The 10,207-nt window shown below is 47.2% G+C and overlaps 1 protein-coding gene across 1 annotated transcript; it reads left to right on the top strand.

Moving 5' to 3' along the window:
• Positions 1-268: 268 nt before the first annotated feature.
• On the top strand, positions 269-9,811 carry ALG1 (ALG1 chitobiosyldiphosphodolichol beta-mannosyltransferase). Its single transcript, XM_059861444.1, has 13 exons — positions 269-484; positions 558-635; positions 1,834-1,937; positions 2,404-2,552; positions 3,045-3,134; positions 3,749-3,859; positions 4,950-5,065; positions 5,968-6,006; positions 6,568-6,627; positions 7,344-7,454; positions 8,378-8,492; positions 9,193-9,268; positions 9,595-9,811. The coding sequence occupies exons 1-13, from the start codon at positions 274-276 to the stop codon at positions 9,727-9,729; spliced, it is 1,395 nt and encodes a 464-aa protein (XP_059717427.1). The 5' UTR covers positions 269-273; the 3' UTR covers positions 9,730-9,811.
• The last annotated feature ends 396 nt before the right edge of the window (positions 9,812-10,207 follow it).

Genomic DNA, 10,207 nt, shown 5'->3' with positions numbered 1-10,207 from the left:
AGGAAAAGCACATGCATTGGATGGTAATGGGGCTGCTCTGAAATCACTCCTGACTTCGAGATGCTCTACAATCTACGAGGAAACCTCATATTGCGGACGAGTGTCCAGTGCCGCTGTAACTAATTAAGGCCCGTCTATGCTGTAATGAATTAATTAACGAACCGCTCTCTCGGTGATTGCCGCTCCCGCGGCCTGGCCGGGCCCCTCACAGCGCGGCACCTCCGCTCCGCCAGGGGGCGCTCGCCGCGCCCCTTTCCCGCCTGGCGGCGCTCCATGATGGCGGCGGCGGGGCCGTGGCCGGGCCTGTGGGCCCTGCTGGCGGCTCTGCTGCTCCTGCTGCTCTGGCGGCGGCGGCGGCGGGCGGGCGGCGCGGGCCGGGTGTGCGTGGCCGTGCTGGGGGACCTGGGCCGCAGCCCGCGGATGCAGTACCACGCCTTGGCGCTGGCCCGACACGGGCGCCAGGTCGCTCTGCTGGGCTACCTCCGTGAGTGAGGGGCGGCCGGGGCCGCGGGGCCGGGCGGGGCGGCCGCGCCGCTGACCGCGCTCTCCCCCCGCAGAGAGCCGGCCGCACCGGGACGTGCTGCGCTGCCAGAACATCCGGCTGGTGCCCGTGGCGGAGCTGAGCGGGCTGCGAGGTGCGTGCGGGCCGGGCCGGGGAGCCGAGGCTGCGGGGGGAACGCGGGACCGTAACGAGCCCGCAGCGTGTGCGGGCCCAGCCCCGCCGCACGCCCGGCTCCCACCCTTGTCTGCCTTTCTCTTTCAACAGGAGCCGCTGGAGTTAAACACCTGCCGGTACATTGGTACTGTTCACCTACACAGTGAAATAGAGGCAGAATTAAAATAATTTCCCTTTTTCCCCCACCTTGTGTTTAGCCCTGATGCCCAGAGCAGCCGTGGCTGCCCCTGGATCCCTGGCAGTGCCCAAGGCCAGGTTGGACACTGGGGCTTGGAGCAGTCTGGGACACTGGAAGGTGTCCTTGGCCATGGCAGGGTGTGGAATGAGATGAGCCTTAAGGTCCCTTCCAACCCAAACCATTCAACGAGTGTAGGATTTCTTTCCATACAAAATACAGAATGAGAATTTGTAGGGATCACGAAATGTTTGTTTGGCTTTATAGTGATCATAGAATAAAATCACAAAGGTTGGAAAAGCCCTCTAAGAACATTGAGTTCAGCCATTCCACCAGCACTGCCAAGGCCACCACTAAAACATGTCCCCAAGTGCCACATCCACTTTTAAATCCCCCAAGGCATGGGGACCCCCCCCAGTGCCCTGTGCAGCTTTGCCAGTGCCTGACTGCCCCTTCCATGAAGAAATGTTTCCAATATCCAACCTAAACCTCCCCTGGCACAGCTTGAAGCCACTTCCTCTCCTGCTGTCCCTGTTCTCTGGGAGCAGAGCCCAATTCCCCCCCCCGGCTGTCCCCTCCTGTCAGGAGTTGTGCAGAGCCACACGGTCCCCCTGAGCCTCCTTTTCTCCAGGCTGAGCCCCTTCCCAGCTCCCTCAGCCCCTCCTGGTGCTCCAGCCCCTTTCCAGCTCTGTTCCCTTCCCTGGACCCCCTCTAGCCCCTCGGTGTCTGCCTTGGAGTGATGCAGCCTGTCCAGATCCCTCTGCAGAGCCTTCCCACCCTCAAGCACACTGACACTCTCACCCAGCTTGGTGCCATCTCCAAACTTGCTGAGGGTGCACCAATCACTTACCCAGCTCGTTGGTAAAGTGTGTCCATTTTCATGTTGTTCTGACCCTGTCTCTGCAGAGCTGCCTGGTGCTGATGTTCACATTTCTGTGGGGAGGGCTGCAATGCCAGTACCTGTTTTTCTGTCACTTTGCAGTGGGGCCAAAGCTGTTGCAGTATGTGCTAAAGGTGCTCGTGCAGTCAGTGCAGTTACTGTACACGTTGCTGAGGATAGATCAGCCATCCTATATTCTGCTTCAGGTATGTTTTGTGTTGGGACTAATTTCAGTACAAATAAGTGGTGCTACAGTACAGGGTGGTTTTAGCCATCTCAGACAATGTTCTAATTATTTCAGAGCTGAGCTGGCCTCTTCAGTGGTGTAAACCTGTATGCAGGTAGTTTTTGGCTCTAAACTTTGATTGGTCTGTTAACAAGTCAAGTTTTCTCTTCCTATTAGTTCTTGTGCTTTCAAACTTCATTGCCATGGGTAGCAGTAAAGAATAAATCTGACTGGAAATGTCTGTGTGTTTATTGGAGGGGAATTTTGATCTTGATCCGGGGTTAATTTGAAGTGCCTGCCAGTGTTCATAAGTGAATACAAACAGGCTCTGTTCATGGAGCTCCTTTAAGGTGATGCAACTTCAATTTGATTTCTTGCTTCTGGTATTTGCTTTGTGTTTGTCACTTGGTCGCACCCGCTGCTATTTTGGTTTTGTTTTTGAGCAGAATCCCCCAGGCTTGCCCAGTATAGCTGTTGCCTGGGTGGCAGGGCTGTGCTGGGGGAGCAAACTCATCATTGATTGGCACAACTATGGGTACACCATCATGAGCCTGAGTCACGGCAGGAGCCACCCACTGGTCCTGGTTGCAAAATGGTTTGTGCCCTCGTTTCTGCTCTCTATAAATGATGTGCCTTGGTGAATTCAGAATGGAGGCCAGTGGGGAGGGTGTCATTGGCACAGGGAGGGGCTCTGGGCTTTGCTGTGTGGTTTCTGTTCTGCAGCTGCTTTGTTGAACACATGGGAGGAGGTTGCAGGAATTGGGCAGGTTGTTTTTACCTACCTATGCAAATGTTGATCTTGTTACTGGAGTTTCTTTATATGTCCTGGGTTTTTTATTCTCTAAAGCTGCTTTGCACTCCAGCTCTTCTTTGAACAGCTCCTTGCTGAATGTAATTGGTTATGTGTAGTTAAAGGCTTTAAAGGCTTTGGAGAATAGGAGTCCATCAAAAATTGGCAATCAAATTTCAGTTCTGGGGGCAGTTGGGTTTCTTTGGGTTTTGCTGGGCTGTCATCAAGCATGGGCACTGGGAGCAGTTGCTGCAATTGCCTGCCTGTGGTTTCTGACTGATATTTCGTTTTTGTCAGGTATGAAAAGCTTTTTGGGCGCTTGTCTGACTATAACCTGTGTGTCACTGATGCCATGAAGAAAGATCTCTGGGTGAATTTCAAGATAAAGTAAGTCATGTGCCTCAATTCAGTGTGTGTGTGTGCTAAGTAACAGATCCCTGAGGATTCAGGGGGATCTTACAAAAGCAGCTTTCCTGAGCTCATCCACCACCACTGAAACACATCAGCTCGGTTTAGTGATGGGCCAGTGTGGTGCGGGCCTTCAGGAATCATCATCCTTCCAAACTAACACCCCACTGGCTGAGGTGGCAGTCCAGGAGCCAGGACGTTTGCTGCAGGCTGCCTTGGAGCCAGAGAGGGTCAGGTGTCACTGGGATTTGAACGGTTCCTCTGCCCTGCCAGCTTCTCTTGAGGGCTTCAAGATAAGGAGTAAGTCTGAAAATCAGGCCAGTGATGTCTGCAGTTTTTACAGGTGCATTTCACCCCTAGAATAAGCACACAAGAAAGGGGTTCTTTGTTACTTGTGCCTGCCTTGCTGTGATCCAGCAAACTTCAGGAGTACAGGAAGTTGTAAGAATCAAAACACGAATTACTTTGCTGTACACTTAATTTTTTAGTTTTCTAGGTAATTTTTTCTGATCACATTGTTGCAGCATGCCCCATACCATGTGCATATTGTTCCATCTGTATCTTATTTAAGCTGCACACTTCTTTCCTCCCAGGGCTGTAACATTGTATGACAGACCAGCATCTTATTTTAAGGAAACACCACTAGACCTCCAACACAACTTGTTCATGAAACTTGCCAAGGACTACGAGCCCTTCAGACCACGGTATGTGCAAGTGCAGCTGCCCCTGCATCCTTGATGGGCACCTGGAGTTGTCACCAAAATCCTTGTGTGGGGTATTCTGACCCCAGCAGGCACAGGGGCCACTGAGGTGCCTTGGAGAGGCCACAGAAGTGAGATGATTGAGCTGTGGTAGCCCAGGTAGTAGAAGTGTTTTGTTTCTGAGGCAGTCTGTGCTGAGTGGCTGGGGTGGAGCTCTGCAGGTGTCTGCTTCCCACTGACCCCACTGCAGTGCCTGGATGCTTCCTTAATAGCATCCCTTCCTTCATTACTGTGCACAGCCTTCAGGATCTTGGTCCCAGGGTTAAACACTTCCCTCTGGCAGTGCAGGATGTCCCTGCAGCAGGTGTACCAGGGAGCTGGCTTCACCAAACTAAGGCCTGAAAAAGCAGTGAAATCCACAGTGCATGGTGGGGATTTTTTGGAAATGCCCAGCTCAGAATGTGTAGGTTTGTCACTATAGGACACGAAACAACACAAGAGCACACACCGCTGTTCTCAAGGTGAAAAAGGGAAGCTCATTTTCTGACTCAAACATTTATAGATTTCTAAAAGTGACAGTGGATTGCAGGGTGACAGTGCCACCTCTCCAATGACACTTGACAAACTAACAGTCTATCAAATTTCTCTTCCTCCATAAAAGAATGCAAAACAATAAGTTATTTACAGAAAGTGTCTGAGAAAGTTTGTTACAAGAATGTAAACATCAACAAGCTTAGAAAATCTTAAAAAATCAAAGCAACAGAGGTTCTCAGTTTAGTTGAGTAAATGTGCTGTTGGCCTCCATGCTGTGGTAAGTGTGAGACAGACTGTGGAAAGGGAGGCTGACTCTGCTCAGCTTCTGAAGGAAAACATTTGGCTGGAAAGTGGAATTGTGCCTGTAGCAGCAGGAAAGAGGGAGAAATGGCCTGCCCTGTCCTGGTATTTCTGTCATGTAACAATTCTGTTTCTACACAAGTTGAGCAGCAAATCTGAAGCCAAATGTGTGGGAATTGGTGCCAGTAGAGCAGAGTGGTGCCTGCTGTCGCTGGCTGTGTGCAGCTGATGCTCAGGAAGTTGTGTTTCCATAGTGCAGAGCTGTCAGTCCCGGTGCTCACTGCTCGGCCTTCACCCGGAGGGATGGCAGCAGCGGCAGCGTGCTGAAGGCCGGGGGCCGGCCAGCCCTCCTCATCAGCAGCACCAGCTGGACAGGTTGGGAATCACTTCTGCTTTCCGTGTCAAATAGGGCTGCTTGTGCTTTTTCTCACTCCCAGTTGTGTTTTTCCTTTGTTCTCCTGGGAGAATTTGAAGACAAGGTGTGTATGATACAATGAAATGTTGTGTAACTTAAATAATACTAGAAATGAGTGATCTTGTTTTGGAGTTGGATTTTAATTATAGAGCTCAACTTCAAGAATGATTTAAGAAACTCTTTTAAGAGGTTTCCTCTTTGTTTTTTTTTTAGCTTTCATTCTAGACATATGATCCTGCATGGTGTAAAACAGATTGAGAAACTTAAATATTTACTCCTTACTGAGCACCCTGCACCCTGGAGGTGCCTCTGCCCATGGCAGGGGGCTGGGATGAGCTGAGCTTTAAGGTCCCATCCAACCCACACCAATTTGTGTGTCCAATGATTTCTGATGATGTTTATTACATAATTATGTACTTTTTTTTTTCCTCTGTATGAGGAAGGGAACAGAGACTGGAAAAAAAAATCCATTGCCAGTGACCATGGGCAGGGTTGTCTTTATCTTTGAATCATCAGGGCAGTTTTTACACTTCATTCTCAGCTTCAGAAACTAGAAAATTTTAATAGCTTCAAAGATATAAAGTATTTGTAGCTAGTTTGTCTGTCATGTTGCCAACAAGGGAAATAAATAAACACTGTGTATGGTTATGGATTTTTATTTATGAAAATTAACTAGGGGATTTTTAATAGAACATTTTAGTAAATAGTAACCTTTAAGTACAAACTATGTACTTAACCTTTGAGTACATGGTCTGTATTTAAATTGTGGAGGTGAAGATGAGGGAAGTCTCAATTGTTATTTAAAGTCAAAGATGAAAAATGGTAGAAATATGAATGTTACTAATGAAGCCTTCTCTTTCAGAGGATGAAGACTTCTCAGTCCTTTTAAGAGCTTTAGAAGGTTGGTATGAAGGAATTGATCTCACTCTTTCAAAGAGATCTTCTGGACACTTAAGAAGGGTTTTGCTAAAGAGCAATGCTTCTATATTCAGGTGAAAATGCAGTTGTATTTGATTAATTAGCACTAATTTCAGATTAGTAATTGAAATACAACAGTGAATTCAATTAGAGGAGTTGTCAGGGAAAGTCAAATCTCTAACTGGCTCCTAAACTGCTGCTTTATTTTCTGAGCTATTACATCTGCTCTCCACAGGTATCTGCTAATGGGAAGGGAGGGAGTACTTTGTCTTATCTTGTAGACTTTGCAGCTGCAATTCCAAATTGATCTATTGAAGCAACTGATTGGGAAGCAGTTGAAGAAATGCTTCATGCATAAACAGCCTGATTTATTTCTGGAGGAGTCTGTAAATGTTAACATTGCTGGTTTTACTGCTGTGATACTCACACATGCTCGTTAGGAAATTGCTTGTAGTGGGAAGGTCAATAATTAATGCACTGTCACCACTCTTCAGGCAAGCACCCTGGGATTTGTCAGCTCTGACCAGTGTTTTATCTTCTCCAGATTATGAGAGGTTTATCGAGGAGGGAGCTGAGCTTCCAGCTTTGGTGTGTGTGATAACAGGTGAGAATGTTTGTGTTACAGTTCTTCCAGTGCCAACAGAAGGTTTAGTTGTCACTTTTGTTCTGGGCTGACTCTTCTGCTGCTGGTGGGAGAAAGGAGGGACTGCTGCCTTTGTGCCTGGTTATCAGGACAGGGATTTCTAGCTGAGTTATTGCACCATCCACCAATTATGGCACATCCTTAAAGAGCCTCCCTGTCTGCTCCAGCTCTGCATGAAAACAGTCTAAGGCCAATGGTGAGATGATGCTGCAAAAGCAATGTCAGGGGAAGCAGCCCCAGTCTGTGCCAGGGGAGGCTTAGACTGGACATTGGGAGAATTCCTTCATGGAAAGGGTGGTCAGGCACTGGCAGAGGTGCCCGGGGCAGTGGTGGCTGGAGTCCCCATCCCTGGGGCAATTGAAAGCCCTGTGGGTGTTGCACTCAGGTCAGTGTTGGCCCTGGCAGTGCTGGGGAACAGTTGGACTTGATCTGAGAGGGCTTTTCCAACCTTAAAAACACCATGATTCTACATTGATGGAAAACTAATTGAAGTACTGAGTAAGAGAAGCCCATGTGCACATTCCTTTCAAGGAAACTTAAATATTTTCATGTCTTTTTAGGGTACCACAAATGTTGTACCCTGTTTGTGCACCTCCTCCAACAGGAGGTTGTATTTCACAGACCACACTGTTTTCAGTCATCTTGATAAAACATTTTTTTTTTTCTGTTTTACACAGGTAAAGGACCTCTGAAAGATTATTACAATGGACTGATCCAAAAGCTGCACTTTAAGCATATCCAGATCTGTACACCCTGGCTGGAGGCTGAGGATTACCCTCTTCTGCTTGGTAAATAATGGGTGATGGAAAAGGCTTGAGGATGTGTGGGAAACAACTCAGCACAGTTGCAGGGGGCTGATGCAGACTGGGAGAATATAGCCAGGAATGTTGCTGGTTAGTGACAGGATATTCATGGATTTGACTCATTCCAGCAAAGCTGCTGAATTCCTCTGGCTGGCTTTTCCCTGCTTTCCCAAGAAGTAGCTGTGCTGTTTCAGCCTGTTCTTGGAACTCTGTTTCTTCCAGCAGTGCTGAAATACAGGTGCCTGTGCCTGTTCTACTTTACCTTCAGGGTCACTCCAGTAAATGAAGTGAAAATGTTGTTGGCTGAGCTACCAAAAGTAGCTGAAATTCTAAATTTACATGTCACTGGAATGTTATTCCCTCAGCATCTTCATTGCAACAGCATAAAGGGGGAGTAGTAGAGTTATAAAATCCATATTCAATGTGATCTTCCTTCTGCAGGGCTGGAGGCTGACAATTTATGTGGCTGTGAAACACTGTTTATTTGGTCCTTTTTAAATAATAAACAAAATGTCTGTAAAATCTCACTACAATTCCTCTCTTTGAGCTGACTTCAGCTGGGAGAGGTCACTAGTGAGGTCACAGTGTATACTGATGGGATTGGGATGGAGTTTTCCTTTACTTACCCACTTTTAGCAGAATAAGAGGCAGAAAGGCTGTTTTAAGATACATAAAACTTCAAAATCCCCTTTAATTTAACACGTACTCCCTTGCTATTTTTCTAAAACATAACTAATTTTGAGTCCCAGAACACCCTGTGCTTTATTTTTTCCCCTGATTCCTTGAAATTGTATCTGGGTAGTTGAAAGTTTCACTTGCTCCATCCAAAGCAGCACAAAAACAAAGGTTGGCAGGAGGACAGAGGAGCTGCCTTCGGAGAGTTCAGACTGTGTTGTGTTGGATTTCAGGCTCAGCAGACCTGGGGGTGTGTCTCCATAAATCCTCCAGTGGTTTGGATTTGCCCATGAAGGTGGTGGATATGTTTGGCTGCTGTTTGCCTGTGTGTGCAATACATTTTGAATGGTAAGAGCTTATTCTGTTACAGCTCAAGGCAATCACATAAAACAATATTCTTACAAAGCCAGAGTTCAGCAGCTACTGCAGGAATTCAATGAGATTCCTGTATTTTGCCATTTTTAAAATTAAATAAGATAGAAATCAAGGTTGGTTTAAGTTTAAAAGTTAATGCTAGCTTCTGCAAAATTGGGAGCATTTAATGCAAGCACTTGATTTAAAATAATCCCTGGATTCCATTGTTTCCATATGTTTAATTAAAAAAAAAAAATCTTTTTTTCTGCATAGACACACCTGTTCAGTGAAAGGCTGAGTGTGTGCATGGGCATTCTTGGAACTGATGGTCCTTTGGGAAAACAGTAGCTTTATAAAAGAAGATAAATTCCTGTGAAGATTTCATGATGGATCGTGGACAGATTTTCCTGGTGGAAAAAAAATCTAGTTTTAAAGTAGATAATTGCCCTGGTTTTTACTGGATGTCCAGATGAGTGGCACAAAGACAGAATGAGGGCCCTTTAGTACAGTTGTGGTAGATTTAGTCTGACTTGGAAAGGAGAAGCCTTTCACTGCTCAACTCCACGATGTCAGGTGTGGGGCCATAATGATACAGATCCCCTGGTCTGCTCCCTTTGGATGTCACTGTGCCACACTGTGAATGTCCCACTGGCTGCTTTTTGCCTCAGCTCTGCTTTTATGGCTTTTTTCACAGTTTACATGAGCTGGTGAAGCACAATGAGAATGGGCTGGTATTCAGGGACTCGCAGGAACTTGCAAAACAGTTGAAGGTAATGGCTCTGACTGATTTCTTTCCCCCCAGAAATAAGCCCAGAGGTGCCACTGGGTGAGCAGCCTTTTCAGCTCTGAACATCACCTGTGTGTTTTGCATTCTCACAAGGTACTGCCTGGCCTGGTGAGCTTTGTCTGCCTCACTTCTGTTTGAATGTGAAGCTGAAGCTGGCAAAAGCATTTCAGATTCTGTCCTTGTTCTCTCTTCATGGGGCCAGACCGCAGAACTGCAGCTGTAGTTGAGGGCTAATGCTGGGGAGGCTGGAATGAGCCTGAAATGGAACGTGATAGTTATTTTTCTGTGCTTTTGCTTTTTAAATTCCAGATGCTTTTCTTGGATTTCCCGAGCCCGGAAGGGAAACTTGCCAGCTTCCGAGAGAACCTGCGAGCGTCCCGGCAGCTGCGCTGGGACCAGAGCTGGGACCAGACTGTCCTTCCCTTGCTGGGCAGCAGGGAATGACTGGGGGAAGGAGGGTGTCAGACACATTCCTGCAGCTGCAGGGATTTGGGAAACAGTGAATAAAGATTTTGTATTGTCTGCACTTGCAGTTTCTAATTCATTTTCTTGGCTCTCACACTTCCTTTACAGTTTCAGCGTCCTGGGAGAGTAGGAGGTGCTGAGGCTGTTTGTTGTGTGAGAACCTGTGCTGCTTGAAGGGCCCTTTTTGGTGAAGATCCTTGAATACAGATAGAAACTATCACCAGCCTCACCTCCTGTACAGTCAGCACTTTAGTAGGTGATTTGGGTATGGTTTCTTTGGCACATGGGAGATGCTTTTCCTTGGAGTTGTTTCATTTCAGCTGGTCAATTCAATGGCCAGTAACTGCCCAAGCACTGAATATCCTCCTGTGTGGGTTTATTGGGACAGAACCATTTTGTTTCCAAGTTGTTTTCCCTTTTGACAATGTGTGCAAAGGTGTGGAAGCACAGCACTGGT

This window comes from Haemorhous mexicanus, chromosome 17 (assembly GCF_027477595.1).
Source record: "Haemorhous mexicanus isolate bHaeMex1 chromosome 17, bHaeMex1.pri, whole genome shotgun sequence".
NCBI classification, from domain to species: domain Eukaryota; kingdom Metazoa; phylum Chordata; class Aves; order Passeriformes; family Fringillidae; genus Haemorhous; species Haemorhous mexicanus.
Note: the sequence above shows the minus strand (reverse complement) of the source record. Positions and strands in the feature narration are given on the sequence as shown.

Coding starts and splice junctions, on each gene's coding strand:
- ALG1 (XM_059861444.1), top strand. CDS start 274: ATGATGGCGGCGGCGGGGCCGTGGCCGGGCCTGTGGGCCCTGCTGGCG. Junction 636..1,833: donor GGAGCTGAGCGGGCTGCGAG/GTGCGTGCGGGC, acceptor GTCACTTTGCAG/TGGGGCCAAAGCTGTTGCAG. Junction 6,007..6,567: donor CCTTTTAAGAGCTTTAGAAG/GTTGGTATGAAG, acceptor TATCTTCTCCAG/ATTATGAGAGGTTTATCGAG.